The sequence below is a fragment of the Bos javanicus genome, chromosome 5 (assembly GCF_032452875.1).
Source record: "Bos javanicus breed banteng chromosome 5, ARS-OSU_banteng_1.0, whole genome shotgun sequence".
Classification (NCBI taxonomy): Eukaryota; Metazoa; Chordata; class Mammalia; order Artiodactyla; family Bovidae; genus Bos; species Bos javanicus.
The window spans coordinates 9,322,301-9,341,122 of record NC_083872.1 but is presented as its reverse complement, the minus strand read 5'-3'; the positions used below and the strand labels follow the sequence as shown (position 1 = coordinate 9,341,122).

Here is an 18,822-nt window from a genome sequence, read left to right as displayed (position 1 = left end):
AGCAAAACAGACTCTCTACTGATGAGGACCTGGAAGACAGCCAGGTAAATCACATCGCTAGAGCCACATTAGCAGGTCTGGAAAAGAAAGGTGGATGGATGACAGCCGCTGTGGAAAGCTGAGGTGACATGGAAGAGTTCCAGTCAGTGTGGGCAAAAGAAGGTTGGCAAGGCCATTCTGAAGCACCACTTCAAATGGTATCCACAGCGTGGCGTCATCAACAACTATAGCCCCTGCAGGACCAGAAGGCTGTGCTCCGTGTGGCTGATAAGTGAAACAGGGAGACTCAGAGTGTCCTGTAAACAGCTCCTCCCCAGTGAGAACCTCACAGAAGTACCCACTGCGGGAAAAGCTGCTGTAACACATTTGCCAGCATCTTTGGGCTCTCAGTGAATGCGCTGGAAACTGGGCTGTGTAGCCTGGCAATCATTAAAAGATGTGAGCTCATCTTGTTTCCTGGGCATTGCAATACAATACGTTATTTTTAAAACTGAAAGATGAAACTAGTATTAAATCCCAGGTCTCCACTTGAACAAAAATGTTTGTAGGGAGAACCGTGTACTCTGAGGACCAGTTCGGTGGCTATTTGTGTCGCAGAGCTGAATCAGACTGGCCAAAGAGAATTGATTAGTTCCTAACATTTTAATATAATGCAGACAAGGAAGAAAGAAAGCAGATGATAAAGGCTGAGTAAAGTAAAAGAGCTCTGGAGGGTCGGCGATCTTTAGTTCAATGTAACGTTGAATTTAACCTTGAATGTTACTATTGTTATTATTACACCTTTCTGTAATTACCCCTTCGGAAGTCCTTTTCTGTTTTAATAGAGATATAATTGACATATAAGATTGTATTTGTTTCAAGTGTATAACATAATGATTCAGTACGTGTGTATGTTATGAAATGATCACCCCCAACAAATCTAATTAACATTCATCATATATGCAGTTACAATTTTTTTTCTCGTGATGAGTACTTTTAATATCTAATCTCTTAGCAACTTTCAAATATGCAGTACAGTATTATTAACTACAGTCACCATGCTGTAACTTACTTCCCCATTAGTCAGTCATGGTTTGACTGATTTCCTGTCTCTGGGCTCTGCCAGTTTGTCCTCTGTATCTATGAATGGAAGTCCTTTTCTTGTTAATATAATTACCTAGAATCTTTTGAGCTAAAAGAGAATAATAATTTTACCTACTATGAGCCAAGTTTTGCTGGGGTTGAGAAGATGAAAAGACAGTGTTTTGATGTCATGTAGATTGGTTGGTGTTGAGAGAGGTTGGTATTAGGAAAGAAAACAGATAAGCAAACAGGAAGCAAAAATTATAAACATATGTAAAGCACAGACCTATCACAGGGGGAGAATTGCTGATGAATAGTACATCATGGGGTGGGGAGCGTGAGGACAGGAAGACCTTGAAAAAAGAATAGAGTTCTGAAGCATAACTAGAAATAGTCCAGCTAGAACAGCAGGGGCCACCAAGCCATTTCCGGTAGAGGAGTGAGTTTGGCAAAGACCTAGACTTATGCGACGATGTGGATAATAAATTCTGTAACTCCAAGGGTCTCTGTATTGCCAAAACAAACTGTGAGAGTGAATAAGTGGAGATGAGGCTGGAATGATGAGGCAAAAACAATATCATATCTTACAATGCTGTCCATGTCTTGCTAGGACACTTTAATTTAGACGTCCTTCTGGTAGAAAAGGAGATCAAATCAGTGAATCTCAAGAGAAATCAACCCTGAATACTCCTTGGAAGACTTATGCTGAAGCTGAAGCTCCAGTATTTTGGTCATCTGACTCATTGGAAAAGTCCCTGATGAGGGAAAGATTGAGAGCAGAAGGGGAAGAGAGTGTCAGAGGATGAGATGGCTGGATGGCATCACCGAGGCAATGGACATGACTTTGGGCAAACTTTAGGAGACGGTGAGGGACGTGGAAGCCTGGTGTGCTGCAGTCTATGGGGTCTCAGAGTCGGACACGACTGGGTGACTGAACAATAACAACTGGTAGAAAAATTCTGAGTCTGTAATGCTATTGAGACCCAAAACAAGTTAAAATGATATGCTTTAGTTTAGTTCCTAAGCATGGAATACCAGCCTAGAACATAGTGGGAGTTATATAAAATAAACATTAGAAGCTTATGAATTTTGAATCTGTCCCATACTATATCCAGACAACTTCCCAGAAGTAAGTACTCTGATTATCCTCATTTTACAGAGAGATTAAATGATTTGTTCAAGGTGGCATAGTAGTAACAGCAGAATTGGGACTTTGACCCCAGGCAGACCAACTCCAGAGCTCACACTCTGGCCTTTTATTATAGCAAACAATATTCCACTAAATCAGGTTACGTTCCAATACTTTGGCCACCTGATGCGAAGAACTGACTCATTGGAAAAGACCCTGATGCTGGGAAAATTGAGGGCAGGAGGAGAACGGGATGACAGAGGATGAGATGGTTGGATGGCATCACCGACTCAATGGACATGGGTTTGAGCAAACTCTGGAAGATAGTGAAGGACAGGGAGGCCTGGCGTGCTGTAGTCTATGGGGGTCATAAAGAGTCAGACACAACTCAGTGACTGAACAAAAACAACTAATATTGGGCCAGAGTCTCTGAGGGACTAACTCAGAATTATGGTCAAAGCCTTAAAACTTCAGGCTACTGAAGTGTACAGAAGTATTTAGGGGGTAATATTTATTTAATAGCAATGTTTTTAATCTATTGCAGTAGTTTAGTGATTTTAAAGAATCTGATCCAAATCCTTATAAAAGAAAATTATTGTCATAAAGTTTTATTTTCAAGGCATCAAACCATGTAACTCCATAAATTAAGGCTCTCATACCCTGAGATCCTGGCTCTTTTCTGAGTTTCTTTGGACAGGTGCACACTCCTTTCCATAAATGGCATAATTATTAGTCAAATATATTTCAATTATTTGTAGCTTACTGTGGATTAAAAAACAAACAAACAAACTTGTTTGTATGTAAAAAGCTTGAAAAGGCAGAGGGTTGAAGTGATTTTGAGACTCCTCCGGGACAGTGGTTTCAGTGAAAGTGTTGCTTGGTGAGGAAATGTTTAAAAGGGCCACTGTTGTCTTCATCTTTATTTCTAAGTTATCTAAGTTCGCTTAAAAGGCAGACTGGGGAGGCATGTGGACTCAGATGATAACAAGTTCAGACCTTTTATGATAATATTCTCAGGAATGAAAATCAAAACAAAGAAAAATAAAGCTGAGTGCTAAAAAGATGATGGCACACCACATGACTTCCCTCTGGTTTCTGCTTCTAAATTCTTTATCTAATTTATTGGAAACCAGCACAAACCTGACAGGTTAGCAGCGCGATTAAAGATCTACCTCGTCATTAGGGTGAGGAGAAAACAGCAGTCTCTCAGCTTCATTCGTTTTGCTGTTTTATAGATTTGCATTTGTAGTCAGACTTCCCTGAGTGAAAACACAGCCTGTATTTTGACATGCAACTGCCATGTGGTGAGAAATGTATTTAAAAATAATTTTAAACATTTATCTGCCTATTTGTACAGTATTTCAGCAAGGTGACTCCTGAGCTATTATTAATATATGTCCAAAGTATTGTTCACTTCCCTTATTTTCCTTAGGTGTGTTTACTTAATATCTTTGAAATGCTAATGGAATGTAACTAAATCAGGTCTAGAAACTTCGCTGAGATCTTAATTCACTTGGTGGCTTAATGTGCTTAGTGTTACTCTGTATTACCTATACTTAGGAAGCTTATAAAATCTCACAGCACTAGTTCATTTTAAAGGCATGCATTTCTTGGGGGAATTTTCTGCATAATAGGCTTCCAAGAGGGAAACAAAATTCAAGGACACATTTAAACAACCTTCCTGAAATACAGCATCAGTAGCATATAATTTTGTTAGGTTTCTATATTGAATATAGGATGTTGGTAGTCAGATTACATACTTGCTCTTTAAAATCAGTATTAAAGCAATTATTTTATAATAATCCTTTTACTCATAGTATAAATAATAGATGATACAACATATCTACATAAACTTTACAAATCAATACAATGTGCTAACTATAATACAGGAGAAATAATAATTTGTATAAGTCACATTTCATTGTAAAAATCTTCAGAACTTCAAAACTTTACTTGTGTCCCAATGAAGTGATCAAATGTTTACAGTTGCTAAAAGGGATATTTGTATTTGGAGAAATAAGACAGAAATTTTGCAAAAAGTCAGGAGCAAAAGAAAGTTCAGAGGCAAACATCAGAATAAGAGCTAGAATAGTCAGCTTGTATCAGAGCCTTGCAAAAACACTTTGGCGTTGTGTCAAGTTGTTCCAGGTTCAAACCATTATAAACAGGGGTTCCTTTCTTATGCATATCCCAGGGAGACTGTGAAATATGTGCGGAATTGGGAGAGTTTTTAATTGTGTGATACTGTCTCACATGTCGGAAGATGTTTATGTTCTTGGCCCAGGGCCTGTAAATACAAGCAGCTGCCCCGCATGCCCATTTTTCAGCACACTAAAAACGGCCCAACAAATATTCACAACAGCCTGTAGAGGGCAGTGTCAACTCTATTAAGAACCAAACTGACTAGAACTGTTTTTCCACGGTAACCATTAACACACACACACACACACACACACACACACACACACACACACATACTGTATTGACACACTCTATATATATATATATATACACACACATATTCACTTCAGGTATTCTGAGTCAGAGTTAAACTTGAGAAATGATATAACTAAATCAAAATGTTGATTGTGCATCAGCATGAAAGCATGAACATCGTGCTGTGATGAAATACCACCCTTGTCTCCAAGTGTCCTTGTCCCACACACATCCCTTCAGCATGCACTGATGGAGTCACTCCATACTGCAAAGCGCTGAAAATAACCCTCATCTGCATTGTAACTTTTTTCTCATAGACATTTCAATTCAATAGAGGCTAACAATGAATAATTTCACTTAACATCTTAGCCAGTACTTCTCTCAAGTGTGAGAAGAACTGAGTCAACAGATGAGAGCTGAAGTTGAGTCAGCGGATGATAGCTGAGAAATTAATTTCCACAATGCAGCAGACTCTAACTCTTAGTACTTTGATAGATTGTCATGGGAATAATCTATTACTATCTGAGTGAGTCCAATAAAAGAAATGCAGAAATATAAAGTGAATAAACACTTGTCTTTAAGGCCAAGGGTTAGTGTTAGTCGCTCAGTTGTGTCCAACTCTTTGCGACCCCATGGACCGTAGCCCGCCAGGCTCCTGTCTATGGGATTCTCTAGGTGAGCATACTGGAGTGGGCCGCCATTTCTTTCTCCAAGGGGAAACTCAGTTAGTATTAAACTTGTTTTCCAATTATTTAGTCATTAAGATGAATAACAAAGATGAACATCAGATATCAACCAGTGCCTCTGAATAGGCACATAGAGTCCTAAGAGTTTCTAGTCAGTTGAGATAAATAATAGTGGAGGTGATTACAGTCTTTGTGATATTCTGTGAAGGCATAATCACAAAAGTGCAGAGCTTTCTCCTGACACAGCCTGATCTACAACCTCCACCATGTGTGGCTTACTAGGCTTCAGATTTCTTATCCACAAAAGAGGGATAATAATTATTCTCTCCTAGTAGAGATTTTATAGGGCAGAATGGAGGTCGATTTCACAGAATGCACAGCCCACGCTTCCCTGCAAAGTGCTCAGTGAACACTGGCAATTGTTACAATAATTATTGTTCTTCCCATGCTACTAAGGGTTCTCCTCTTATGTTTCTTCAAAACATCTTCTTGAATTAACACTGTATTCTTGACACTAATAGATGGCAATAACATTATGTTCATTCTGCAGACCCATGAGGGAAAAAAGTACTGGACTGCATTTTTCCTCAGCTTGTAACATATTTAACCAGTTTTACCACTACTGGTTGTGGAGTTCCACTGGTTATTGCTGTGAGGAATAACATTGATACACTCACTATTTGTTCAACTCACTGTCGTCAAACCGTGTTCCATACAGTCGGGTGTCTTTGTAGTTGGCTGGTATATCTTGGGAGGGTGAGTGAGAAAGATATCTTTAACTCACCAAGGCAGCTCTGCCTTGCTGTCCACAGGTTTCTGTACAATATTTCATTTGAACAAAAGGATCCTTGGCTAAAAGATTTGAAAACGATTGCTTTCTAGATCTTAGTTTCTCCAAGCATGGCATGAGAATCACAGTATTTGGTGTAATGTTAATATCTATAATATTGTAATAACCTATACTGTTGTTTCTTGCATGGTGGCAGATACTTTCAGAGTATGCGGGATACGAATGTGTGTAAGAAACTGTACCTGCCTCTGAGCAGTTTAGATGAAGAGCTTTGAAAGCTTGCAGGATGACTCAATTCTGTTTTGGAAATGAGAGAACTTCTTGTCCAAATGGTAACATTTGAACAGGTTCTTGAGTAATTTAAAAAATGTGTCAGGGTTAATGGTCAAAGGGAATACAGGAAGAGAGAAAAGCAAATTGCCAACTGATTTGAAGCAGTCTTTTAAAGGAGATTTAACAGGACTTGAATGCAGGTATGGAACTGGAGTTGCAATAGATCAGGGAGACAAGGATAATAGTGAGATTTCTTTCCTGAATAGCTAGGGAATGAGAAGGCCCAGGGAGAGCATGTAGAATAAGACTGGAACAGGATTAAAAATGGAAGCCTGTAAACTGTGACCTCTACCACTAAAGGGTAGGAAAGACAATGAAAAGGGAGGACCAGTCAATGAAAGAGAATAGGGAGGGAAGGAAGGAAGATGAGGAAATGAGATTATATTCTTAGGAAATCAAGACTTTTCAGATCATGACTGCTGATCATCATAATGATGCAGATATATCTGACCAAATGAAGGTTGAAAGTCACCCTCATAACTGTGCAAAAAGAAGTACCTGGTGACTATTTTGCCTGTACTTGATGGATGGAAATCAGAGTGGAAGGAGCTGAGTTGTTGGTGGGAGTTGAAGAAATAGATGTCAGGGTTTAGGTTGTGTTTTCCACTCAGTTTGGTGTAGATATGAAGGAGGAAGAGAGAACGGTGGGTGACCGAGGAGGTCAAGGAAGAAGAAAAGCGTAGTGTGTATACAGAGAAAACTGACGTTTCCGAAGCACATACGATGCATAGAATTTCACTTGCACATATGTGAACTTTGAGCACACCTATAGGCTAAAAGGAACGAGGGAGTAAGAAAATGAAATGACAAAAGAAAAGAAAATTAGAGATGATGTAAAGAGGAAACACCAAGAGGGAATTTGTCTTTCCTGGAACAGGCATCCTTGGAATGGGTTTGAAGAATGTAATGCTTGAATATTTGGCTGCAGAGTTTCTGGAATTTTCTCAATTTGGGTGTCTGTCTGACCTTAACGGAGGGCTTTTCTAAAAGAGAAATAGACTCGTTAAAAACGACAGTTTGACTCTAATAATAGCTAACACTTATAGGATGCTTACTTTGTGCCAGACACTCTGCTAAGCACTTCATATGCATCGATGCCTCTAGCCAACAACTCTATATGGAGATGTTATTTTTATCCCCATTTTATACCAGAAGAAACTGAAGCACAGAAAGTTGAAGTCACATTCTCCAGGTCACATAGAATATGGCAGAGCTAAGAGCTGAACCCATGCAGTCTGTAACCAGAGCTTGTGTTTCTAAATCCTGTGTTAAACTGTCCACCCAATAGTATTTCTACATGAATTACATAACTATCCTCAGCCCACTTGGTCTTATTCTAGACTCAGAATCAAGTTTCGGCTATTTGGTTTTCTGCTGTACTTCAGGAAAGGTGCACTTGACTTCAAGAAGCTCACGAATATCAAAACCTTAATCACAGCTATTTGGATGACATGAGTTCATACTTTACAAGCCAACCATGGCCTTAGTCATATTAAAATCAAAGTTGCAAAATAAAGAAGCATTCTGCAAAACCTTGTCTGCTTCATTTAGATAACAGTATGCAGAATGAATGGAAAGATAAAAATGCTCAGAATTTACCATTTCCTTTTCCTTTTTTAAATTTGAAACCCCTTGGTATTATGGATGATATCATCAAGCAGTTTTGTTTGAATATGCTCCGTGCTGGACTCTGCAGATTACCCAACTAATGACATACACACTCCTTGCCATTGTGACACCTCTCTTCTCTCAAGTGGGAATTTCAAGTGACAGACTAAAGCTGTTTGCTATCAATTTTGCAAAAAAACACATCTGCCAGATAACCAAGATTTAGTTCAGAGACAGAAATCAATTAATATTCTAATTTGTTACCTGTCATTAGCATCACACCATATTATGCCAAGTCAAAAGTGATAACCTTTATGTAACATATGCTCCTAAAGGAATTGGATTTAGGGAATATGATTCATTTCTGTGGAGTGTTGCTCCTGTGTATAAATCCCATTAGAAATTTCAATTACACAGGCAGTAAAAATTGTGATGGATTAAAATGAAAGTGTAAAATACACAGTTGCACATTTATCATACACCTGTGTGGCTGTATTTATGATTTAGTTTTTCTAGTTATTTGCCAAACCATTTAAAATTTTAGGTATTTCAGTTGTTTTTTCCCCATTAAAAAAATCAAGGAGAGAGCTAGCAGCATCATATTTCTAAGAGATGTTACCTAGATTCTCTGACCTTCTACTATTTTAGGTTGCTGGTCAAAAGTAAATCTCCACAGAGAAAGACTGATGACCTGATCTGATTTCCAGTGCCCAAGAAAGAAATACAGGAATGCGATAGTGGCTTGGGAGGAAGGAATGAAATAAGATTAGCCAAGAGAAAGAAAAAGGGAGAGTTGCACAGATATTTTCCCGTGTTGATTCTTTTCCTGTTGATGAACAGGGAGGAAAATATAAAGTACAGATGGCGCTCAGTGGGAAAGGCTAAAAGATAAAGTTATCACTATAAATATGGAGAAAACCTATTTTTTCAATGTGAATGACACAGTCAAGCATTGAAATGATGCTTTCTCTGGTGTTAGAAATCAAATTTTAAAGATTTACTATACTTGATTTATAATGTGTTTATATCTATAGTACAGCGAAGTGATTCAGTAACACATATGTATACACTCTTTTTCATATTCCTTTCCATTATGGTTTATTACAGGGTATTGAATATAGTTCCCTGTGCCATACAGGAGGACCTTGTTTTTCACCTTAAAATTTTTTCAGATGCTTTAAATTTTCAGCCTTTTAAGGACTCAAAATCTAAGAGTGGAGGTTCAGCATGTAAGCCAAGTCAACATTGATTGATTCATTCATTCACTTGACAAATAGAAACTGAGTGCCCTATATATATTAAGGATCACCAGGGTGAAACTATGCATAAAACAGACCCAGAATTTTCCCTTCATACAGGTTACCTAATTTTGAAGAGAGCCAGAACAATTTAAAAACCAGTAATAAAATACACAGCATTTCAGATGGTGCTAAGTAATCCAGTGAGAAATAAAGCAAGGGACAGAGGACAGGAAATGCTGACGGAGTTGGGATGGGGTGAATGGATTATAATTTTGAAAGCATGGTTGGGAAAGCCTAAAGAAAGTGAGAGAATGGCTATTTAATGGGGAACATGAAATCCCACTGTTGTCAACGCTGCCATTGCCTCTCATATTGTTTACCCCTTCAGAGAAGGAAATGATGCTGAAGACAAGGCAGAATACACATTTGATTTGGTGTTAGTCATTGCTTTCTCTGCTTCCCTCTAACACATTTCTTTTAAAGCAAGCGTTTTGATAAAATGGCCAATTGAGAGTTTGCCCTCGTGATAGATGCATTTAGTTTTTGCCCTGAAGTTGTGACTTCAAAGTCATATCAAAAGTTAGCTGAATCAATCCATTAGCTCAGCAGCAGAGAAAGGAAGAGAACCCGAGAGAGCCTGTGTTTCCCCTTTAGGGCTCGCTCTACTGGACTGTCTCTACCTTCCGTAGGTTATGAATCTTCATGCTGAGAATGGAAATTACTGACAACTGTGCTAAGAGTATCTTCCAGATGTATCTGAATTCATTAAAAGTGGGCGAACAGATCAACAAGTTGTTAGTTCCAAGGAGGATAAGATTCCTTGCAGTTTAATTCAGTGTCCTTATAGAATCTTTCTCATGAATTTTGTAAATCTCTCATCTAGATTATTGCAACAACCTGTTTTATTCTTTCTCCTTGTCCCCCTAAGCATACTTTCAACACAATAGCAAGAGTGAATTTTAAAGTTTTATTTATTTTTAAGCTTTTTATTTTATATTGGAGTATAGCTGATTAACAGTTTTGTGATATTAATAGTTTCTGGTGGACAGCAAAGGGACTCAGCTATACATATACACGTGTCCATTCTCTTTCAAACGCCCCTCCCATTCAGGCTGCCTGATTTTTTTAAGAAAAGCCTACTTCAGATCATGGGATACCTCTGCTCAAAATGTTCCAAAGGCATTTTATTTCACTCCGAGTAAAATCCAGTTTCCTTAGAACAATTCACAAGGCTCCACATCTTGGAGCCTCGGGTTTGCCTTCTGCCATTCCCTACTTTGCTTTATTCTACCAAAGGCGCACTGAGTTCCTTTCTGTTCCAGGTGGATTCTTGCCTAAGGGGCCTTGTATTTCACAGGTTTTAGAACTTTCTCCTCCAGGTTTCCTTACAAAGGAAATCAGCTCAGATCATCCAAGCAAATAATAACCTTCTACCCTCTACCCCTTTGCCTTTCCCACTTTACTCTCCTGTTTTCCATATATTATTTATTATTCCATGATGGACCATATACATTTGCCTCTTTATTGATTATTTTGTGAGGGCCAAAATCTGTTTCCCATTAGACACTAGATAAGTATCTGTGTGCTTAGCCACTCAGTCATGTCCAACTCTTTGCAACCCATGGGCTGTAGCCTGCCAGGCTTCTCTGTCCGTGGGATTTCCCAGGCAAGAATACTGGAGTGGGTTGACATTCCCTTCTCCAGGGGTCTTCCTGACCCTGGGATCAAACCCAGGTCTCCTGCGTTGTAGGTGCAGTCTTTACTGTCTGGGCCACCAGGGAAGCCCAGATAACTGTCGTATAGTAAATGTTTACATTTGAATAGAAAAGACCAACCTGAAATTTAAGATTTAAATTAAATGCCATTGATTGGACTTAGTGCTACACACACTCAAACTTAGGTTCAGTTTATGGTTTCTTTCCAGATGACTGCAAAGAAAATGTTAAAAATTGTGCAAACATTTTTGAAACATTAACATATGAGTGAAAGAAAACTAAACTTGTAATAATGGGAACGTATGTTTTTGCTATTGTTTAGGAATAATCTTTACAATGGAATAATTTCATAAAGATGTAAAATACAGCACAACCCATAAACATTAATATTTTCTGGAGAGAGAGAGACATTGAAGAAGACAAAAAGAACCCACCTACATTAAACACAAGATGGATTTTCATTTATTAAGTATATTTAAATACTTTAGAATACTCCATTTTTAAGACTATACCTTTTTATTTTTGAAATACTACCATTCTAACAATAAAAAAAAAATCAAAGTTCTGCTTATGTTAAGAAGAATACTGCTTTTCGCTTCTAATGGGTAAATTGATTCTCAACCATATATTTTTACATGAGGAACAATATGTAATACTCACATGGAATTTTATGCAACTCATTCATAAACTTCTCCTTCAGCTTGGAGAAGGCATCCTCCTTCCCTTCCCCGGGACTGGCTGGCTCTGTGGCGTTGTGTGGCAGGACCGTCGCCACAGTGGTGACCGGCGGGGCTGCCAGCGCCTCGTGATGGCTCTCGCTCACCATCGTGGGTTCAGCTGAGACTGTGAGGGGAGGGAAGCAAAAAAAGCACAATTCAGAATGGCTTGCCTGACCTGGGTGAGAGCTATTCTAGAGATGAAAAGACAGGAGAGGGCACACCTGCTCACTGGGTAAATAGCACGTCATTAGCATATTACTTTATGTTGGCTCATGAAATATTTATAGAGCCACAGAGAAGGTTCTTCCCCAGAAGGGAAGGCCATACATAGTTATTGAAAGCATTCTCTCCTAACAATAGAATGAAACTGTCAAATCTCTTAAGTTACTTATGCAGGCAATTATTTGCTGTGTAGATTTAACTCTCTAACCCATGTCTTACTGAAATGCACATGAAAAAAATATTGACAACATACATGCTCTGTACTCTACACATTTTATGTGTTTTACAAGGAAAGATGAGATGAAATATTTATATTAAAACTGCTGATAAATGATAGCATACATTCAAAATGTTAGTCAATTTAAAAATGTTTGTAAAGAATACTATTGTAATATTGATACTCCAAGATTCCTGAATGTTATATAGAAATTAATTTTTGAGTCTCATTTATTGATAGTATGCTTTCCTCCCAGGTTTTTTTTTTTTTTTTTTTTTTTGACATTTACCATAGATAATACTGTGACCAGTTTTTCACCTGTCTTGCTGGGTGAATTTTTGAAACCACTATAAATGTGACATGATTGACTATATTTATCAAAGCACTGATGATAAAATATGACTTGTCTAATTATTTTAGTTTATTTGGCTTGATTATATTATTGAACTATTTTATTAAATTTATTCGATTACTTTAAATGTTTACCTAGATGAAACTGTTGATACTGATGATACCTTAGCTTTCACATTTCATGTGACTCAGCAAGACTTCAATTACATACACACACAAATGCACACATATGCATGAAATATTTGTATGTATTAAAAAATGGATTTGTTCCTCTAGTGTGAGAATCACCAGATGTGATATGCATCATTACTTGTCTCCATAGGGTAGTTGAGGATATTTGAGGAATTATGGTTTATTGTGGGATTTAAAGGAAATGATTGTGCTAAATAAAATAACGAAGTACAACAGTGTCATCATTAAATTAAAGGTATAGTATCTGTTTCAGCTCAATTTCTGTCATGTTCTGAAAGTGGAATGTCATTCCTGGGATGAGCCTGATGTTCAGCTGATCCCTTTAACTGGCTACACACTTGTTCACAGCTTTTGTGCACACAGATATTTGGGTTCTTTCTCTTGGATTACTAAATATTTTCATATTTCCCCAGTTTATTCTGTAATGTAAAACATTTCTATATGTAAGTTGAATGGTCCAAAAGACAATAGGAAAAATAATGCATGTTAAAGAGAGTCAACATGTACAAAATGACCTGAAAGTTTATTCAGTATTTTTTGCTATTGCTGCTAAGGAAGTAAATGAATGTCTCTGTAATTTGCAAAAAAGATCCTTTTCAGACATAAGGTATACCTGGAAGGTGTTTCGTTACAAAAGGTAATATTTATAAACTTGTAAATTAGTAACCAATGATATTATCCCAACTTTTTCTGATTAAAAAAAAATCAAGAAAAGATTATGCAAGAAATATACAGGCAATATTTCTTTTTAGTTAAAGTATACCATGAGAAATTAAAAAAGTCTTTTGCAAGTTATAAAGATAAAATGGGCAGTTAAGGATCTTATACACTAACAAAGACTAATTACTGAATTTATTTTTATTATTTTATATTCTGAGAGATATTGTCTGTAAATAACAAAACTAAGATAGTTACGTTGCTCTTGAAAATCCATATTTATGGAAATAAGATGCTTATGAAGAAGCATCATTTTGCTGATGTAAAAAGTAGCCAGTTATTCACTCCTGACTACTGTGATGACTTCATATTCTCATATACTTTGGTGCATGTGGCCTTGTTTGTTTATTCAGAAAAAAAATTTATGTTCTACTCAACTCTTGATAAAAAAAAAAAGCCAACAATTACTGAGGATTTGATAAGTGGTTTAGATATAGGAAATCAGAGTTCCTACACTACTCCCATGGAGAAGGCAATGGCACCCCACTCCAGTACTCTTGCCTGGAAAATCCATGGACAGAGGAGCCTGGTAGGCTGCAGTCCATGGGATCGCTAAGAGTCGGGAATGACTGAGCGACTTCACTTTCACTTTTCACTTTCATGCATTGGAGAAGGAAATGGCAACCCACTACAGTGTTCTGGCCTGGAGAATCCCAGGGACGGGGAGCCTCGTGGGCTGCCGTCTCTGGGGTCGCACAGAGTCGGACACGACTGAAGCGACTTAGCAGCAGCAGCAGCACACTACTCCCATGAGATAAGTGTAATTAGCACCCATTTTACAGGTGAGGAGACTACGACCAGTTGGTTAATGGATAGTAGTAATTAGTGGGGTTGAGATTTGTACCTAGGTGTCCTAGCTGCTAGTATCAGAGATATGTATACTATAAGACTAAAATCTAGTAAAATTGCTTTTTGAAAGAGCTTTGGACCATAGCCCTTAGTAAGTAGTACGTTGTGTATTGTGCTCCAGTATACACACTCTTCCACTATATGTTATATTTGGAACACATTTCGCATTGGGAAACTTGTCCTTGCTATGTGTGAAAAATTCTGATATGTTCCATTCTATTCTGTTCTATTTTAGTAAATTCTAATTATGCTTATTAGCTTCACAAACCACTATTGGTTTCATAACTGTTTGGAAAATTACTATAGTAAGGGACCTGTTAAGATACAATAATACTAAACAAGGCTAATAAAAACTGAAGATGCCATTTATTAAGAATTTACTATGTGCCAAAATGCTGGCATTGATTTTTAAGTATAATATCCTCAATTTCTTCCTGAAACTCTGAAAAGTAACTTGGTCTTATTTTATAGGGGAAAAAAAAAAGGATTGTGAAGAGATTAAGTGACTTGTTCTACACAGATTTAGCCTGATCCAAGGTTCCTTCCACTAATCTTCTTCAATAATAACATTTAAGTGTTATTAAGCAATTAAATCACTACCGGAAAGGTATTTTATGATTTTCTTTTGAGTTGGAAAAAATTTTGCATTTCTATTTTCAAGTTTACCAGTGAATAGAAAACACAAGTCACCTTACTAACAGAAAAGAGATTGATTAATTTTAGAGTTATAGTTACTGAGTTTGTTAAAGTGGAATTTAACATCTTGGAGTGTGCCAAGAGAAATATTATTGAATAGAAAAATAAATTCTCCCCCAGAAGAAAGCTGAAGGTCACAAGCAAGCAATTATAAAATATATACATATTGTCCCTGGGGGGAAAAAAAAACAGAGCTTAATTTCACAAATAGTCAAAGAACTGAAAGTTAATATATATTCATTGTAAACATGGATAAATATAGATGTGAAGGTGAGTATACAAAAATCTTGACAATGGGTAAAAGGCCATAGTTTAGGAAAATACTTTACAGAGGCCAAAGTAAGAGAACATAGTCTATAGAAGCACTCATTTATTTTTTCTAGAAATTCACAATAAAGAATTAATATAAGGATGTTTATAGTAACTCATTTGTAGTATTTTAAGACCAGAAATTACCTAACAGAGACATTAAAATTATGATAATCCATAAAATAATGTTATTAAAATTAAAGGTAAATGTTTACAAATCTGGAAATATATTACAGTATTAGATGAAAATGTGAAAGTGAAGTTGCTCAGTCTTGCCGACTCTTAGCAACCCCATGGACTGCAGCCTACCAGGCTCCTCCATCCATGGGATTTTCCAGGCAAGAGTACTGGAGTGGGATGCCATTGCCTTCTCCCAAACATTATATAAAGTATGTCCAATTTCTCTGGATAAGATTTTTTTGTAAAAAAAGGTTGGAAAGATATACTTAAAAATATCAACATTGTGGTAGTATATTCACTTTTTTTAATGTATGTTTACATTTTCAACATATTGTAAGCCTAAATTGTTTTAAATTATGCATAGGGAGAAAAGCTTTAAAACTGTTTTGCTCTTGAGGAAACTGTACCTTGCAAAAAGAGATTTATTTCCTAACATCAGATTTTCAAAAAAATCCTTTACGATGTAATAGAAAAAGCTAAACTGCTAGAAAGAAGGATTCAGCTACATGTTTAGCAAATATAATATGCAAAATGGTGACTGGGTAAAATAGAATGTAGATATATTTTTAAGGTATCATGAAGGCTGATACATTTGTGGTATAAAATGAGGAAAATCAGGATTTTTGGTTGCCATGACAACTTCCCTCTGTTCCTTATATTTATTCTACTTAGTAGGACTTTAATTATGTCTATCTCTGGGTCTACAAATTGATATGGATTTCTCAGCTTATACAGTGAGATAGTCTACCAACCTGCATCAACATAATGATTTTTTTGTTGAAAGAACTATTTCTATCTGTGTTTAAGTATTGCATTTTATCATAATAGCATGCAAAATTAAAGGGCAAACAGGAGAAGAAGGTCAAAAAATATTGAAAAGTACATTATTACTAAGAAAAGTCTTTGAATGTAGAAATGCTCCAAACTGAAAGTAATTCTTGCAGAAACTATTACAGAACCCAGGAGATACCACAGAATGTATTAGTATGTATTTTTGAGGTGGAGGCAAACATGTAGTGATTTTATTCCATCAGAATGTTCTTTGACTTCCTGTAAGTGTAGGTGAAAATCCTAAGAAGATGCCCTGTGTGTCCTTCCCCCCACTTCAGAATGAGGTCTTCAGCTTCAGGGAGGGCTCTTGCCGACAACTCACAGCTGAGAAATCTCTCCTAAAGAAATGCCTTTGGCTAAAGGGAACTGCTTTGCCAAGGCTTAAACCCACTTCCCCGGGGACAGCCCACATCCAGTGCCTGGGATGCCAGTGGAAAGGTCTGTCCCCCTGTCTTAATTTGGTTCATCTCTGAAGTACCCTCTGGGATCAGCTAAAAGCTGTGGTAACTGCATGTCAGTTTCAGCAACGCTCCTTGCCTAAGCCTGCTTCCACCACTCTCTTAACATGGAAAGCATTCCCTAGTAAGCTACCTCTGACTCAGGGCAGCTTTCCAGGGAATCCAACTTATGATACCCACTCTGAAAGATTTTGGGGGAAAAAAAATGAACCACTGTCAAAAGCTTCATTTAAATTCTTTCCCAACCCAAGGATCCTTAGGCAGTAAGTGAACTCTTGCAGCATGATCAAAACCCTCTACAAGTTTGCAAATGTTTGAATGCGAGGCTTCAGGTGTACTGTCTCTCTCTTTATATACTTTCCCTTGCAGGAAGTAAGAGGACAGCCAGAGACTGTATGATCCCTGTCATGGCAGGAGAAAGGGGACTTCTGGCGACAATGCCAATAAAATGGCAAGAGAGAAAACGTTGTTTATCAGAACTTAGAGCAAATAGAGGAGAAGGCAATGGCATCCCACTCCAGTACGCTTGCCTGGAGAATCCCATGGGTGGAGGAGCCTGGTAGGCTGCAGTCCATGGGGTCGTGAAGAGTCTGACACAACTGAGCGACTTCACTTTCACTTTTCACTTTCATGCACTGGAGAAGGAAATGGCAACCCACTCCAGTGTTCTTGCCTGGAGAATCCCAGGGATGGGGGAGCCTGGTGGGCTGCCGTCTATAGGGTCGCACAGAGTCGGACACGACTGAAGTGACTCAGCAGCAGCAGAGTAAATGGAAGCATACCATGCAGCCTATCTTCATGAAACCATAAAACATACAGGGTCGTGGGCCATTTTTCTTCAAAATATTGATTCAAAATATATCCAGGTATGTCCAGATTTTACCTATTTGTTTCATCACAGCAGTCTCCTAAGAGGTGCAGGAAGAATCCTGCTTAAGAGTGTGGTTCTCAGCCAGTATCTCTCATAGGTGTCTGCAAATTGTATACAAATGCACCTGGTTAGCTTTACTTTGAAAAAAGAGTCAACATTCCTCCTCAGTCCCATAAATCCTGCTGCTGCTGCTGCTAAGTCACTTCGGTCGTGTCTGACCCTGTGTAACCTCATAGACGGCAGCCCACCAGGTTCCTCTGTCCCTGGGATTCTCCAGGCAAGAACACTGAATACTGAGATGTCCTTAATATGTGAATCCCAGTGCTTGCCCATCTGTAGCCCCTTTCCACGGGAACTTCCTGCTCACAGACTCTAATGGTGTAAAAGGATCTATGTTGATTACACCATCACCCCATGGATGCAGCAAGTTTAAGGAAGAATGAATATCTAATTCAAGAACACCTCACTTAGATGCTGGCCTGAGGCCAATGACACTCTTCAGCATGAAAAGCTGAGTGAGGCCAATAAGATTCTCTCCTTCAGGAATTGAAGCTATGAGATACCCTAAAGAAAGTGAAGCACAGAGAAGAGAAGCAGCATGCGCGCCGCCCCAGAGTTAATAAGTAAGAGTCAGGGTTCCAAAGGCAACTGATCCCAGGGCTCACGTCTGTGACCACTGTGCAGTCCTGCCCTCTGGCTGTCCTGCTTGCTTTGGCTTGGTTTTCAGTTCTTTCTGAGTTTCACTACATAGTATCTTGCAAAAACTAATATTGATTGTAATCTGAGTACCTGTACCTTATTAATCAAGAAAGCATAATGAGAAGTAAAATCTGCTATGTGGGTTCACTAGGCTGAGTTGTTTCTGGAGTATCTGGATTTATAGCCAGAGGTGCTGAATTCTGTCACTCGGTCCACTCTACATTCCTAACTGGATGTGTGTGGAGGAGTGAAGGCACCGACGACGCTGAGACATGGCGCCCCTATTGTGCACGTTTATCAAGGTGCCTGGGAGATGCACTGGTAGTGCAGTGATTAAAACATTCAACTGTGAATACATTTTTTTCCCCACAATACATTTTTCTCCACGTTTTTACATCTGTGAAATGAGGATTTATTTTCCTTATAATCGATGGCATCTCACTATCACTGTCAGCCAGGCCTGTGCACACCCAACTGTCTTCTTACTTCCATTGATGTTCCAGTAACAAAT

The 18,822-nt window shown here is 38.1% G+C and overlaps 1 protein-coding gene across 8 annotated transcripts in view; it reads right to left on the bottom strand.

Annotated features, from left to right (window-relative positions):
• SYT1 (synaptotagmin 1) overlaps window positions 1-18,822 on the bottom strand; it is a 608,049-nt gene that overhangs the window by 215,457 nt on the left and 373,770 nt on the right. For all 8 annotated transcript variants that reach the window (XM_061415614.1, XM_061415607.1, XM_061415613.1 and 5 more), the window contains one exon: window positions 11,661-11,843. In XM_061415614.1, the coding sequence (XP_061271598.1) occupies window positions 11,661-11,826 (166 nt within the window). In that variant the 5' untranslated portion in view covers window positions 11,827-11,843. The remainder of the gene's footprint in view (window positions 1-11,660; window positions 11,844-18,822) is intronic.